The sequence below is a fragment of the Macaca mulatta genome, chromosome 7, assembly GCF_049350105.2.
Source record: "Macaca mulatta isolate MMU2019108-1 chromosome 7, T2T-MMU8v2.0, whole genome shotgun sequence".
Classification (NCBI taxonomy): Eukaryota; Metazoa; Chordata; class Mammalia; order Primates; family Cercopithecidae; genus Macaca; species Macaca mulatta.
This window is the reverse complement of record NC_133412.1, coordinates 8,245,634-8,261,427: the sequence shown is the minus strand read 5'-3', so window position 1 is coordinate 8,261,427 and position 15,794 is coordinate 8,245,634. Positions and strand designations below refer to the sequence as shown.

Sequence of the window (15,794 nt, the reverse complement as noted above, 5' to 3'; positions counted from 1 at the left end):
ATGAAGTGAATCTAGAAGCAATAGAAGCTCAATACATCCAGGGATGTAGACTGCAGTCTGCAGAGTGTTCTGTGACCACCAAGTGCTCATTGTTTCAACCTCCCCATCCAGGGAAAATTGCCTTTTGCCCGATAGGCTCTTATATTGATTTGATGGAAATGTGGTAAGCCTTAGTCCAGATGGGTAGACAATGTGGACTAAGATTCCACCAAAGTAATAGGTAAAGTCCTTCTGGTTTTTAATCCACAAGGGATCAGTCACAGTAGTCAAGGAGAGCCTGTGGAAGTTTGCATTCTGCATTCCTGTTACTGCAGAAGCTGGCTGCAGCAGGGTAGAGGTAGGCTGTACGGGGCTAAATTAAGCACTGGTTTTTGTCCATTTGTGCTGCTATAACAAAATACCTGTGACTGGGTCATTTATAAACAACAGAAACATTTCTTATGGTTCCGGAGGCTGGAAGGTCTAAGATGAATGTGCTGGGAAATTCAGTGTCTGGTGAGAGCTGCTCTCTCTGCTTTGAGATGGTTGCTTGTCATGTCCTCACTTGGTAGAAGGTGGAAGGGCAAAAACCACCAAACTCACTCTGTCAAGCCTTTCATAAGGATGCCAATCCCATCCATGAGGGCTTTGCCTTCAAGACTTAATCCTCTAAAGGTCCTACCTCTTAATATCTCACTGTCCATTAAGTTTCAACACATGAATTTTAAAGAACACATTCAGACCATAGCGTTCTGTCCCTGGCTTCTCAAATTCATGTTCTTAAATGAATACATTCGTTCCATCCCACTAGCCACCAAAATCTTATCTTGTTCCAGCATCAACTTTAAATTCTAAGTCCAAAGTCTCACGTAAACATATGGGTAAGACTGACAAAGTATGATTCATCCTGAGCCTAATTTCCCTCCAGCTGTGAAATCAAACAAGTTATGTGCTTCCAAAATACAATCGTGGAATGGGCATATGGTAGATATTCCCATTCTAAAAGGGAGAAATAGGAAAGAAGAAAGGAATAGCTTAGTCCCAAGTAAGTCCAAAACCCAACAGGGCAAGCAACATTAAATCTCGAGGCTTGAGGATAATCTTTGACTTTATGTCTCACCTTCCAGTCACAATGGGGTGAGGGTTGGTTCCCCAGGGGTCCAGGTGGCCCCAACCCCATAGCTTTATTGGGTGCAGCCTGTGCCCTGGCTCTCACTGGTTGGTCTTGTGCCTGTAGGTTTCCCAGGCTGGCATTGCACACCGGTGGCTCTAGAGGTCCAGGGTCTCAGGGGTGGCCCTGCTCCAATGACTCTCTGGGCATTGCCTGTGAAGGCATTCTCTGCTGTGTCCCCACCTCGTGACAGTTCTCTGCCTGCATCTGATGCCCCTCAGTCCTTGTCATACCTCAGTCACTTGGTTTTCCGGCTGCCAACTCTCTCTTCCTCCTACTGCACCAGCTCAGTCTCCTTTGCAGGCTCCTCCTCAATGCCCTGCCTTTTGTTATGGAATGCTCAGTCTTCTCACCATTTAGTTCTCTATTTACAGTCAATCCTTGGTCCCATATATTAATACCATTTAAACCCCAACAACTCCCAAATTTAATTTCCATCCTGACCTGACTTGATTAATCAATTCAAGGATTTTCGTCTACAAGAATATCTAAATATTATCTCAAACTTACACGTCTGAAACTGAACTCTTACTCTTTCCCCTCCATCTTGCCAGTTGCTAGGCCAAAGCCCTCAGAGTTTCCCTTGACTCTTCCTCTCTTGTACCTTACCATCTTTACCATGAGCAGATCCTGCTGGCTCAGCCTTCTAAATATATTCAGAATATGACGATTTCTTATCAATTGCAATGCTAACACACTGACCCATGCCACCATCATCTCTCCTTGGATTACTGCATCAGTCTTCTGTTTTCCTTGCTTCCTCTCTTGCTTTCCTCCTTGTGTGCCCCAAGCTCTAGCTCTATTCTTTTTTTTTTTTTTTTTTTTTAGGTGTTTTTCTCTTGTTGCCCAGGCTAGAGTGCAATAGTGCAATCTCGGCTCACAGTAACCTCCACCTCCTGGGTTCAAGCGATTCTCCTGCCTCAGCCTCCCGAGTAGCTGGGATTACAGGTGTGTGCCACCATGCCTGGCAAATTTATTTATTTTGTATTTTTAGTAGAGATGGGATTTTGCCATGTTGGCCAGGCTGGTCTCAAACTCCTGACCTCAGGTGATCCGTCGGCCTCCCGAAGTGCTGGGATTACAGGCATGACCCACCGCACCTGGCCTCAAGCTCTATTCTTACTGCAACAGGGAAAGGGGTCCTTTTAGAGCTTATGCTCAAAATCTTTGTCTCCCTTCCTCCCATCTCACTCAGAGTCAATGCTCAAATCCATACAATGACCTGCAGGGTCATACATCAGGTGCTGACACACAGTAAGTAGCTGGATGGCAAGTTAGCCAGCTGTTTTTGTAAATAAAATTTATTGGAACAAAACCACACTCATATGTTACATATTGTCTATAGATGCTTTCACACTACAATAGTTGTGTTGCCTAGTTATGATGGAGGCCACATGGTCCCAAAAGCCTCAAACATTTATTACCTGGCCCTTTACAGAACAAATTGGCTAACACTTGCCCTCCATGGTCTGGCTCTCTGCTGCCTCCCTGGCTTTGCTTTCTTCTGCCTCCTTGGTGTTCTTAGAGTCCGCTAGACAATCTTCTGCCTCAGGGCTTTTACATGTGCTGTTGCTGTTTCCTGGACTACCATGGCCTTCTCTTGGTCCACACCATTACCTCCTTCAGGCCAATGTCAATCTTCAAATGTCATCTTGTCAGTGAGGCCTTTCCTTACCACTCTTTCAATTTGTAACCCTCTCACCCCTAAGATGTTTCTGGCTTTACTCGTCTTCGATTTCACCACACAGTTCACTTTTTATATTTCTCTATCTTCTTCCACCAGAATGTATCCTTCATGACGACTTCCCCTCCCTCCAAGGAAGAATTTCCTCCCATTCCTCATCATTCACTGCCACATATTTTCAGCATCTAAAATGTTACCCGGAATGAGGTAGGCAATCAATACATTCTTGTTAATGAACTCCCTATTTATGTCCTTATTCTCTTCAGTTTGCTCATTTATGCACTCATTCAATGTATATTTATGAATAATTACACAACGCTAGCCACTGCTGCAGGCAGCAGCGATGTTATAGTAAAGGCAACAAACACAACCAAAGGCAACAAACACAACCGCCTGATCTCAAGAAGCTTGCATTCTAGGTCATTCACGGTGGGCTGGAACACGCTGGTGTCAGTGCTTCAGGGCTGATTGTTAAATTTTCAGCTGTTAGGCCGGGCGGGGTGGCTCACGCCTATAATCCCAGCACTTTGGGAGGCTGAGGCGGGCGGATCACGAGGTCAAAAGATCGAGACCATCCTGGCTAACACAGCGAAACCCTGTCTCTACTAAAAATACAAAAAATTAGCCGGACGTGGTGGTGGGCGCCTGTGCTCCCAGCTACTCGGGAGGCTGAGGCAGGAAAATGACGTGAACCCGGGCGGTGGAGCTTGCAGTGAGCTGAGATCGCCACTGCACTCCAGCCTGGGCGACAGAGACAGAACGAGACTCCGTCTAAAAAAAAAATAATAATATTTTCAGCTGTTAAACACAGCCATTATTAAAAGTTAAATAAATTATATAACCTTACAAATAAATTACATTAAAAAGAGAAGTTATAAATACCCAAGACGCATCACTTCCTAATCGCTACCTTTTATTTCTTGGTTCTTGATTATTTCAAGGGAATCAGATAACCGGTGATTAGTACTATCTTTTGGAAAACCCAGCTCAGTGGTTTTCCAGCTGAAACTCCCTCTCTCTGATTGGCAGGAGTCAGCCTAAGTAGAGTTCCACGTGTTGGTTGCAGAAGTCGCCCGCCTTCTCGCAGGGGGCTGTTTGCTCGCTTTGACACTGACTGCTCCCGCAACAAACAAGTTTAGCCTGCTCGCCCTTCCCACCGACTGGGGAGAGAAGTCTCAGAGTGCACAGCAGCACAAAAGGCGTGCGGGGACGCACAGGCGCCTGCCTCTGCGGGCGGGAAAGGAAGGAGGCAGCTGGGTTTCCGCTCCAAGGCTCAGCCCGCCTCCGCCACCTAAGGTATGGGAGCCTTTAAACGTGGAAAGGAAAGGAGATCGATCACTCGAGCCTCCACTTGCTAAGCCTGTGGAAGCGAGACGCGGGGATCGGCTGGGAATGTCTGGAAGCGCCGGCGCGCGGAGCCAGGTGGGAGGTGCGCGGTGGCCGCGCGGGGATCTTGGGCGACAGGGCACCGAGGGAAGGAGGACGCGAGGGCAGCCGGGCCCGAGGGAGCAGGGAGGGTGGCTCGGGCTCAGTCGCGTGGCCCCAGGTGCGCGGCCTTGGCCCTGCAGCGCCCGCCGTGCTGGCCGGGGCCTCGGCTCCGCAGCAGAGGCCGGCGGTGGTGGCAGGCGGCGCGGGCGCAGCTGCCCGGGGCTGGGGCGTTTCATCTGCGCCGGCCTGTGGGGCGGGCATCACCCTGGGCCACGCGCTGATATTCTCCATCACACTCAGAAAAAGTTACTCATACGGTAGTCTTATAAAGGGTCTGAAGTGGTCAAATTGTCCCTTTTTAGAAACGGATAGTTTTAGGTCTTAAAGATGTCCTAGAAATTAGCCTTACAAGCCCGGCTATGTCATTTTATGGTAAGGGACCCTAAGATCGCGTACAGAGCTTGTCGGAGGGGTTTGGGCTTCTGTCTCACGCTCAGGGTTGTCTCTTCATTCCAGGAGACCTTGCTCTTCCACGTTTCAGAGTTCATTTTTCCCCTTGTTGAATTCATAGAAGTGTTTTAATTCATATGTTTCTTCTTGTAGGAAGAAGAAATTGTCTAGACGAGTAACATGAGGTCACATAGAATCCCACTTTTGGTGATTGCAAGTCAAGAAAGTAAAAGTAAACCATTGCTATCTTTCACCGTAAATATCCTGTGTTTTATTGCTCAGAACATCCAGTTTTTCTAATACTCGTGATGTCAGAAGGGAAACCTCCTGACAAAAAAAGGCCTCGTAGAAGCTTATCAATCAGCAAGAATAAGAAAAAAGCATCTAATTCTATTATTTCGTGTTTTAACAATGTACCACCTGCTAAACTTGCCTGCCCCGTTTGCAGTAAAATGGTGCCTAGATATGACTTAAACCGGCACCTTGATGAAATGTGTGCTAACAGTGACTTCGTTCAAGTGGATCCAGGGCAGGTGGGCTTAATAAATTCAAATGTGTCTACAGTAGATTTAACCAGTGTTACCTTAGAAGATGTAACACCAAAGAAGTCACCACCACCAAAGAGAAATTTAACCCCTGGCCAAAGCGATTCAGCAAAAATGGACGCAAAGCAGAAGACCAGTCCCTACTTTAAAAGTAAGGATGGTGTGGTGTGCAAACATCAAGATACGCTGAGAAATCGTAGTGTGAAAGTCATTTGTTTGGGAAGCCTAGCATCTAAATTGTCCAGAAAATACGTAAAGGCTAAAAAATCAATAGATAAGGATGAAGAATTTGCCGGTTCTAGTCCACAGAGTTCCAGATCCACAGTTGATAAGAGCCTGGTTGATAACTCTTCAGAAATTGAGGACGAGGATCAAATTTTGCAGAACAGTTCTCAAAAAGAAAACGTGTTTGTATGTGATTCTCTGAAGGAAGAGTGTATTCCCGAACATATGATAAGGGGAAGTAAAATAATGGAAGCCAAAAACCTAAAGGCTACCCAGGAATGTGAGAAATCAGCCCTCAGCCCTGGCTTCTCAGATAATGCAATCATATTATTTTCACCAGATTTCACTCTTGGGAATACATTAAAGTCTACTTCAGAAGACAGTCTTGTAAAGCAAGAGTGTATCCAAGGAGTGGTTGAAAAACGTGAGGCATGTCGTGAAGAAGTAAAAATGACTGTTGCTTCAGAAGCTAAAATGCAGCTGTCAGATTCAGAGGCAAAATCTCATAGTTCTGCAGATGATGCTTCTGCATGGAGTAACATCCAAGAACCTCCTTTGCAGGATAACAGTTGCTTAAACAGTGATATCCCTTGCAGCATTCCTTTGGAGCAGGGGTCAAGCTGCAATGGTCCCGGTCAAACAACTGGTCATCCTTACTACCTTCGGAGTTTCCTTGTGGTGCTGAAAACCGTACTTGAGAATGAAGATGATATGATGCTCTTTGATGAGCAGGAGAAGGGAATCATAACTCAATTTTATCAGTTATCAGGTATCTTCCGCACGTGTTTGTTTTCAAGTGTTCATTCCCCTTTTGCTGCTCTGATTGGGGCATGGTGTGATGGGCAGTAATCTAGTGACCGCAAGGAGTCACTGTGGTGTTGTGAGTACCCTGTGGGAGTGTTGATGGCAGTCGGAGCATACTCGAAGGTTTTATTGAGAGGGATGCATGGAAAAGAGACAGGATTTTGTCCCAGGTGATGTTTACTCCTGCTGAACTTTGGTTACATTGGAAGCAGCTGTTTTTCGTTTATAGGTACATTTGTTAGTTATAAAACCACCTTTTCCAGCTTAAAAAAAAACAATACAATGTGACTGAGAAAAGCAGAGTTTGCATTTTGAGCGTGTAATCAGGCTTCCCATTAGGTTGTTTTGTTGTCCTCAAAGATGAAAGTAGAATAAAATACAATACAGGAAAGAACAAACTAACCTGAGGCATGTTTTCTTTCTCCCAACAACATTTTAGATTCATGGACTGTGCCTTTTAAAGACAGGGTGTGGAGGAAATGGAAACTTTCAAGCTGAAATTGGTACATTACAAATATTAGTCTATGCCTCAAGTCCTTGGCAGCCAGGGGTGGCTCCAAGCCAGTAGTGCAGGTTTGTAGTAAAAGCCACCCTTGTGTCCTTACAGTGTTATTCAGAGGGCCATGATGGCTCTGTGGAACCATGTCCCTGAGGGCAGGAAAAACGTGGTGGTCTCACTGTCCTTTAGTAAAATGCAGCCATGTGTGACTCCTCAGTAGATAAAAAAAGAGAAGAATCCTAAACATTACTATTAATGTTTAAGAGAAGGATTTTTGTTTTAAATTCGCACAGTGGAATTACGGTATTCCTTGTGTTACTTTTTAACAATAATTCTCTGGGCACAGCTGTGTGTAGTATCCACTTGCATCTCTACTTCTGCTGTTCTCACCAGAAGATGGACATAATAGCACATCGGCTTTTCTATCCAAACTAGTCACAGATCTTTGGTTGGGTGCTGATTGCATTCCTGTGAGTATTTCAGTGATTGGTGGTTCTGTGCTTCCATGTAATTGAGAAATAGGAACAGTTTTCCTAGTGCAAGTCCTGCATATGCTTGTGTCTTGCACTCAATGGAGAATCATGTACAATCTGTTGGTGTGTAGAAATAATTACTGCTAATTGTTTTTGCCTTTTTATTTTTTTATTTTTAAGTTCTTTTAGAGACAGGGTTTCTGTCTGTCACCCAGGCTGGAGTGCAGTGGTGTAATCATAGCTCACTGTGACCTTGAACTCTTGGTCCTAAGCGAACCTCCTGCCTCAGCCTCCCAAAGCACTGGGATTACAAGCATGAGCCATAGGCTGGGTGTGGTGGCTCGCTCCTGTAATCCCAGCACTTTGGGAGGCCGAGGTGGGTAGATGGCCAGAGGTCAGGAGTTCGAGACTAGCCTGACCAACATGGTGAAACCCTGTCTCTACTAAAAATACAAAAATTAGCCGGGCATGGTGGCGGGCACCTGTAATCCCAGCTATTTGGGAAGTTGATACAGGAGAATTGCTTGAACCTGGGAGGCAGAAGTTGCAGTGAGCTGAGACTGCACCATTGCACTCCAGCCTGGGCAACGAGCAAAACTCCATCTCAAAAACAAAGAAACAAACAAACAAACAAAAAACCCACCAGCATGAGCCATCATGACAGGTCAATTTTGCCTTTTTAAAGAAGAAAGGAAAATAAATGTTGGAAATTTTCAAAATACAATTAAACCATTTTAGAGTTGGCCGAAATTTAAAGATAATCTGGGTAATAGGGAGATTGAAACCAAACAGGTTAATTAGGAAGCTTGGTCAAGATTGCTGGGTTAGAGATGACTGCCCTACTGAAGCTAGACATTTTTTTTTTGGAAAATTATTTCAGATTATTTTCAATTAAATCAGAATAATGCATATTAAGCTAAGAGTGGAGAACAAAATAAGAATTCTGGTTAGGGCTTTTCTGAGGGAGTAGAAATGTTGATGGCTAGAAAAGGGGGAACTTGATTTTAGAAGTTTTAAAATGGCCAATAATTGTTACCAAATTTTTAAATGTACTTTCAAAATGGTTTATACCATAAAATGATGGCCTTATACATGTGGTAAGCGTATGTGTATTTCTAAATAGTACATTTACTCACCTTAGGTTTAAAAGGTAAATGTAGTGATTTTCAACGTTTTTCTTAACTTTATTGCAGTTACTGGTCAGAAGTTATATGTAAGGCTCTTTCAACGTAAATTAAGCTGGATTAAGATGACTAAATTAGAATATGAAGAGATTGCCTCAGACTTAACACCTGTGATTGAAGAATTGAAGAATGCAGGCTTTCTACAGACAGGTATGACTAGTAGAAGGAAATGTGAAATGCAAATATGATCTGAAGAACTGAGCTTCTGCAGAATGGTGGCAGTATTATGGTGCCCTCCCCTGGGTGGTGCCTGGTAACTTACTATTTTTTAATTGAATTTTTAATCTAATTATTCATATAATGCTAAAGCCATTCTTAGCCTGAGTTAAGAATACTAGAATAATGAAAGGTGGTCTGCTGCTGTTTTCTGGACTGTGGCAGGTTTAGAACGAAAATCACCTAGAGATAGACATGGGTGTGTGCCACAGAAGAAATACATCCCGGCCGGGCACAGTGGCTCATGCCTGTAATCCCAGCACTTTGGGAGGCCGAGGCAGGTGGATCACGTGAGGTTGGGAGTTCGAGACCAGTCTGACCAACATGGAGAAACTCCGTCTCTACTAAAAATACAAAATTAGCCAGGTATGGTGGCGCAGGCCTGTAATCCCAGCTGCTTGGGAGGCTGCGGCAGGAGAATCACTTGAACCCGGGAGGCGAGTTCAAGTTGTGGTGAGCCGAGATTGCACCATTGCACTACAGCTCGGGCAACCAGAGTGAAACTCCGTCTCAAAAAAAAAAAGAAAAAATACATCCCTTCTTGGCACTCTCCTTCCAGCAAGAACTTGACTCATCTTAGTCAGCGTCCTCATCTTTATGATAGAATAAAGCTGGTTGTTTGAAACCAGTATTGCCTCGGAGTACTTCATCTGCCCCCCGCCCCGTTCACACACAGACAGCTCTTCGATTATGCTGATTGCCTGAAGCGTTGTCGAATTGCTTTAAGCCTGTGTGAACACTAAGGAGACTCTGCCTTCTGCAGTGATACCTTTCGTTGTCTTGTCAGTAGCATTCATTAAGTACCTACCCAGGTACTGGGCACAAAATTGTACTGTATTAGGAAAGGGAAATGTGAGCCTTCGGTTCAAGTTGCCGACATTTTAGACCAAAATAAGCAAATCAGCCAGATGGTTTCTTTGGGGCAGAGTTTGTTGTGGGGAGCAGTAAGTGGGATGAAGCGAAGTGAGCAGGAAGTGTGTTAGGGTGATTGTTAGGGTGGGGCCGGATGGGGTGGGGTGGGATGGGGAAAGTTGCGGGAGAGGCATAAAAGCTCAGTGAAGGAGCTTGGATGTGAACGGTTAGTGGTGGGACACAGGACCCTCTGCAGAGCAGCGCTTCCCACACATCAGTGCCAGCAGGGTCACCTGGGGACTTGATACTCAGTCCCCACCCAACTTGGAAAATGTGCAGATTCCATAAATTCATATGTCTGACAGGCATGCCAAGTGACTGCTGTGGGTGAGCCTTGACTTACCTTCAAATGAGCAACAAAACCAGGATTCTGGTGGCTCACTGTGGCACTCAGTCAAGTGCAAGTCCCACCCATGCTCCAGCCCTGTGGGGCCTGGCTCTGGCTGTCCCTCTCGCTCTCTGCCATGGCCACCCAGCCCTCAGTGTTCTTCACCAGCATGAGCGCATTCCTGTGTCAGAGCCTTGCACTTTCCCCTCCACCCAGGTCAGTTTCTACCACGTGGCCACGTGGCAGAGTCCTCCTTCACCTCTGCGTGGTGTCGCCTCGTCAGAGGTTTGCCTGACTGTACAATGTGAAATACAGCCAGCCTCCTGCCAGCTTCGGTTTGCCTCCCCAAGTTGTGTTTTTCTTTAGAGCGGTTATTACCACCTGAAAAATATGCCTATTCATTTAATTATTATGCTGGGAAGCTAGCTCCTGTGGATGGGATTTCTTTCACTGTAGCATGCCCGGGACCTTAGAACATTACCAGGCAGACAGTGTACACCCAATAAATATTTGCTGAATGGGGGAAGAAGGCACTGCCCTAAACTGTGAAGCCTTGAAGGCAAAGACCAGTGAAGTCTGACTGAGCCGAATTCCTAGGCCAAGGTTGGTGTCGGGGCCCACAGTAGCCAAACAGGCTCACGAATGCCGAGTGGGCAAGAGAGGCTCTTGTGGGAAGAAGAGGGCTGATGCTCAGTTTCTCTGACCTGGTTTGAGAGGTCCCGTTTTGTAGGGGTTTCGTGAAGAGAAAGGCAGGGAGTATATATTCCAAGCAAGTGTTGAGATGCCCAAACCATAATGGCTATCCATGTGTGCCTTTATTTTAGTCACATTTTCCTTTAGATTTTAGTGAGAAATTCTATTATTCGATAACCCTTTTTAAGAGATATGATAGCATTATTAATATGTTAATAATTCCACATTTAATGATTGTTTTGGGCAACTAATTAAAATTTTCTTAGTAGAATTTCATTTTATTTTCATCTAACTAAGGGAAATTAAGCTAGAAAATAGTAAAATTAAAAAAATTTTTTTTTTTTTTTTTTAACCATTTCAGAATCTGAGTTGCAAGAACTCTCTGAAGTGCTTGAACTCCTTTCTGCTCCTGAACTAAAATCCCTGGCCAAGACCTTCCATTTGGTGAATCCCAATGGACAGAAACAGCAGCTGGTGGACGCCTTTCTCAAATTGGCCAAACAGCGTTCAGTCTGCACTTGGGGCAAGAATAAGCCTGGAATTGGTGCAGTGATTTTAAAAAGGTTTTGTTGGCTATCGTTACAGTAAAAACGTTTAAAATGTTGATAGCACATATTAACTTACAGTAGATTGTATACTTGGTTTAACTGTAATTGTATATTTCAGTTGCAATTAGATTGAGAAGGCCGGAAAAGTCTTAATTGCAATAGCCTGGATTCTTTCTTGGGTTATTATTCAAAATTTTTGTCATAACACTGTGTTAATTTCCATGACCAAGAAAAATCAGAAGGCAGTGGGGCCTTTGGTAAATTCTATTATTTTATTTTCTGAGAAAAATACAGTTTTAAGTGATTCTTACAGGATTTTAGGCTAAACTATTAAGTCAAATTTTTATTTTAGTAAAGTTTTTGTTTACTAAACAAAGTATAATCAGGGAGTCTTAATGTGCAAGTTTTCATGAGTGTAAACATAACAGTTTACCAAACACTGTGAGTGGCTTCTTTTGTCCTTGAGAAGCCCTTGACCTGTTTCATTTGAAAATTATAAAAACTTTTAGAATTGATTTCTTTTGCCCATGTTATTTATATAATCAAACTATATCAACTTTAGTCTGGGAATTCACTACTCTGGAGTCACTGAGGATGAAATGAGAGGATGCTTTTGAAAAACACTTTAAAATGATGTTGTTATTTATTTTCTATGTTTATTTGGTATATTTCAGTTGTTATGAGCCCATCCTTGTTGGGGAGGTGCTATAAATACTAATCTTTAATGAAACATAGGTATAATAAGGCAGACATTATTAAGAAAAACGTCAATACAACACTTCAAAAAAGCTTGTATTACAGATTTTTAAAAAGTACTTTAATAAATCACATATTTGTAATTAATTGACTTGAGAAGTATAGAATCCTCATCTGTGTGGTATGTTAAATGTCTTCTAAGTCCTTTCTTTATCTAATTGTATTTCTTAAGTATTTGATGTTAACCTTATATGTAACATTTTATAGGCAAGTAAACATCAAAATTAGCAGCTCTCTGGCTGGGCACAGTGGCTCACACCTGTAATCCCAGCACTTTGGGAGGCCGAGGCAGGTGAATCACAAGATCAGGAGTTCAAGACCAGCCTGGCCAATATGGTGAAACCCTGTCTCTATTAAAAATACAAAAATTAGCCTGGCATGGTGGCACGTGGCTGTAATCCCAGCTACCTGCGGGGCTGAGGCAGGAGACTTGCCTGACCTGGGAGGTAGAGGTTGCAGTGAGCTGAGATCGTGCCACTGCACTCCAGCCTGGGTGACAGAGCGAGACTCCATCTTAAAAAAAAAACAAAAAACTAGCAACCGTTTCTTGGTATATACACTTAACATAGAACAGCTAAAATAAATAAGATGAATGTATTTTATCACTGACTTTGGACTTGTAGGAAAATAGAATCCTCAAGGCTGTTTTAGTTCTAGTAAAAACCACTGTCCTTTAAGGTTGTCCTTTATTTTTTCATTCTGATGTAAAGCCCAGCAGTGGAATTTCAGGGCAGTTGCCTGGTGCTCTTACTCTGCTGTTATAATGAAGACAGGAAAAGGCACATTATTTATGCTTTTTTAATCGTTGCAGGAGTCATTGCTTAGTTTTCTGCGTTTAATGCTTCCTTTTCCAGGCTGGAGGCTGTGTCCACTGGGGGCGTCCCTGGGACTCTGCATGGAGGTGGATGAAATGGGTACTTTGGGGCAGTCTGTAGATGAGTGGCTCTCAGTTCAGTGGTGGTGTAATAGGAATCCCACCTCTTCCCCTTCAACTCCGTGATGGTGGCACTCATCTCTCCCACATCCTCAGGGATGCAGTGCTGCTTTTGATTTAGTAGCTTCTGCACCAGGAGGGTGTGACATCTTTCATTAGGCCAGTGGTTCTCAACTGGGGGCATCTGGCATCAGCTGGAGACATTTTTGGTTGTCAGTACTGGAGGTGATGAAGCTAATGGCATCTAGTGAATAGAGGCCAAGGACAGGACACTGCAGAGCATCCTAGAATTTACAGGACAGCCCCTGACAACAAAGAATTATCTAGCCTAAATGTCAATAGTGCTGACGCTGAAAAACCCTGCTATTGATGGTGTCTAAGCTGCTAGAGTCAGAGGGCCCACATGGTCCTGGGTTTAATTTAGACCTCCAAGCCCACCTTGCAGACATCCAGAATGGAACTGAATTCACTCCAGTGTTATCCTAGAATAGAGATGCTGCTGGACCATTCTGTACACTAGAGCAGGGGTCTGCAGCCCCAGGCCAGGGACAGATAATTATCCATTGCCTGTTAGGAACTGGGCCACCCAGCAGAAGGTGAGCAGTGTGCCAGACAGCATGACCTCCTGAGCTTTACCTCCTGTCAGGAATGCGAACCCGATTGTGAACTGTGCATGTGAGGGATCTAGGCTGCGCATTCCTTATGAGAATCTATTGCCTGATGATCTGAAGTGGAACAGTTTCATCCCAAAATACCTCCCCCAACCCCAGTCCATGGAAAAATTCTCTTCCATGAAACCACTCCTTGGTGCCAAAAGCGTTGCTGACTGCTGCATTAGAGAACAGCACCAAACTGTGGTGTATACATTTGCACCACATCTTGGTACACAAAATCCGATGTTTTGCCCAGAGCCTTTGATAATGACATTTTAAAGAAATACCATTATTTAATCTAAATCATCACTTGAGTAAAAAATTGAGAATTGCTTCATGTTGACTAGGTGATACTTTTCTGAAAGATTTCCTGGTATGTGAAGCACTCATGACCAGGGTAAACCCCATCCTACTTTGTGGCTGAGGAAGCAAAACCATGAGTGGAACCATTTGGAGATGTACATTCATTTACTCCTGTGTATCCCTGGGTGAGCTCTCAGTCCCAGAGCAGTTAAGTAATGCTCCAGTGTTTAAAATAGTGAATGTCATTTCTCTTTATTTTAGATGAAAATAATTTGTAAAATCTGACATCCAAATGCTTAAAGAGCTAAAAGTTGTTTCTACATTGTACATTTTTCAGAGCCAAAGCCTTGGCTGGACAGTCAATACGAATCTGTAAAGGCCCCAGGGCTGTGTTTTCCCGGATCTTGCTGTTGTTTTCGTTGACCGACTCCATGGAGGATGAAGACGCCGCTTGTGGAGGTCAGGGACAGCTTTCAACGGTCCTGTTGGTCAACCTTGGCCGAATGGAGTTTCCGACTTACACCATCAATCGGAAAACCCAAATCTTCCAAGACAGAGATGATCTTATCAGGTAAGATGATGTTAGCTCACTATGATATCTATATGTGTATTTCACAATATAGTAAAAGGTTTTATTATTTTTTTCCAGCCAAAATAGAAACATTTGGACATAAGTCCACAGCCAAAACAGTTTTTAATCACTTTTTGCCCCACTTATATACATTTCTATGACTATAGGGAAAATGTAGAAGTGTGCTGAGATTATGGTTGCCAAAACCCAAGGAATTTTGAATTAGAACTACAAAAACTTTCTCTGGTTTATGTTTCCAAGTACCTTTGGAAGGGAGTATTTTTTGTTTGTTTGTTTGTTTTGATTTAAGACAGGATTTCGCCCAGGCTGGAGTGCGGTGGCATGATCATGGCTCACTGTAGCCTCGACCTCCTGGGCCCAAGTGATCCTCCTACCTCAGCCTCCCAAGTAGCTGGGACCACAGGCACATGCCAGCACACTCAGCTAGTTTTTGTATTTTTTTGGTAGAGATGGAGTTTCACCATGTTGCCCAGGCTGGTCTCAAATTCCTGGACTCAAGCAGTCAGCCCACCTTGGCCTCCCAAAGTGCTGGGATTATAGACATGAGCCACCGCCCTTGGCCTGTATTTTTTGACACAGACATTTTAACAGACTTGGCTTATGAATATGTTGTTGGTATGAACAAGACTGAAGATGAATGTTTTCTTATTAATAACACTTTAGGTAAAGCTATTAATGACTTGTATATCATACATATGATAATTAGATATACAGATGATATTAGAAATTTTCACTAATTTATATTGGCACATGGATTTACTGAAAATTTGGTTTGTCCAATAAAAGTGGTTTCTGAACTAAAAGAACTACCATGTGATCCACTAATCCCACTACTGGGTATATACCCAAAGGAAAAGAAATTGGTATATTGAAGAAATATCTGTACTCCTATGTTTATTGCAGTCTATTCACAATAGCCAAGATGTGGAATCAACCTAAGTGTCCATCAGTGGATGAATGGATTAAAACAATGTGGTATATATACACAATGGAGCACTATTGAGCCATAAAAAAGAATGAAATTCTCTCATGGTGGCAACATGGATGAGCTCAGAGGACAGTATGTTATGTGAAATAAGCCAGGCACAGAAAGACAAATACTGCATGTTCTCACTCATATGTGAGAGGTAAAAATGTGGATCTCACAGAAGTAGAGAGTAGAATAGTGGTTCCCAGAGGCTGGGAAGGATAGAGGGGAGGGGGACAGGGAAAGGTTGCTTAACAGACACAAAAGTGCAGCTAGATAGAAGGAATAAGTTCTTTTGTTCTGTAGCAGTGTAGGATGACTATAACAACAGTTTATTATATATTTTTAAATAGAAGAATGGATTTAGAATATTCCCAACACAAAGAAATGATAAATGTTTGAGGCAATGCCTGGTATGGCAACACATGCCTATATTTCTAGCCACTCGGG

General features: G+C 43.5%; 1 protein-coding gene across 10 annotated transcripts in view; it reads left to right on the top strand.

The window, feature by feature from the left end:
• Window positions 1–3,858: 3,858 nt before the first annotated feature.
• FAN1 (FANCD2 and FANCI associated nuclease 1) overlaps window positions 3,859–15,794 on the top strand; it is a 40,636-nt gene continuing 28,700 nt past the window's right edge. For 2 of the 10 annotated variants that reach the window (XM_077939024.1, XM_077939021.1), the window contains exons 1-5: window positions 3,859–4,256; window positions 4,866–6,251; window positions 8,452–8,592; window positions 10,953–11,154; window positions 14,123–14,356. In XM_077939024.1, coding sequence (XP_077795150.1) covers window positions 5,021–6,251; window positions 8,452–8,592; window positions 10,953–11,154; window positions 14,123–14,356 — 1,808 coding nt within the window. In that variant the 5' untranslated portion in view covers window positions 3,859–4,256; window positions 4,866–5,020. Of the gene's footprint in view, window positions 4,695–4,865; window positions 6,252–8,451; window positions 8,593–10,952; window positions 11,155–14,122; window positions 14,357–15,794 lie in introns of all 10 variants that reach the window. The other 8 variants (XM_077939023.1, XM_077939019.1, XM_077939026.1 and 5 more) reach the window with 5 other exon arrangements.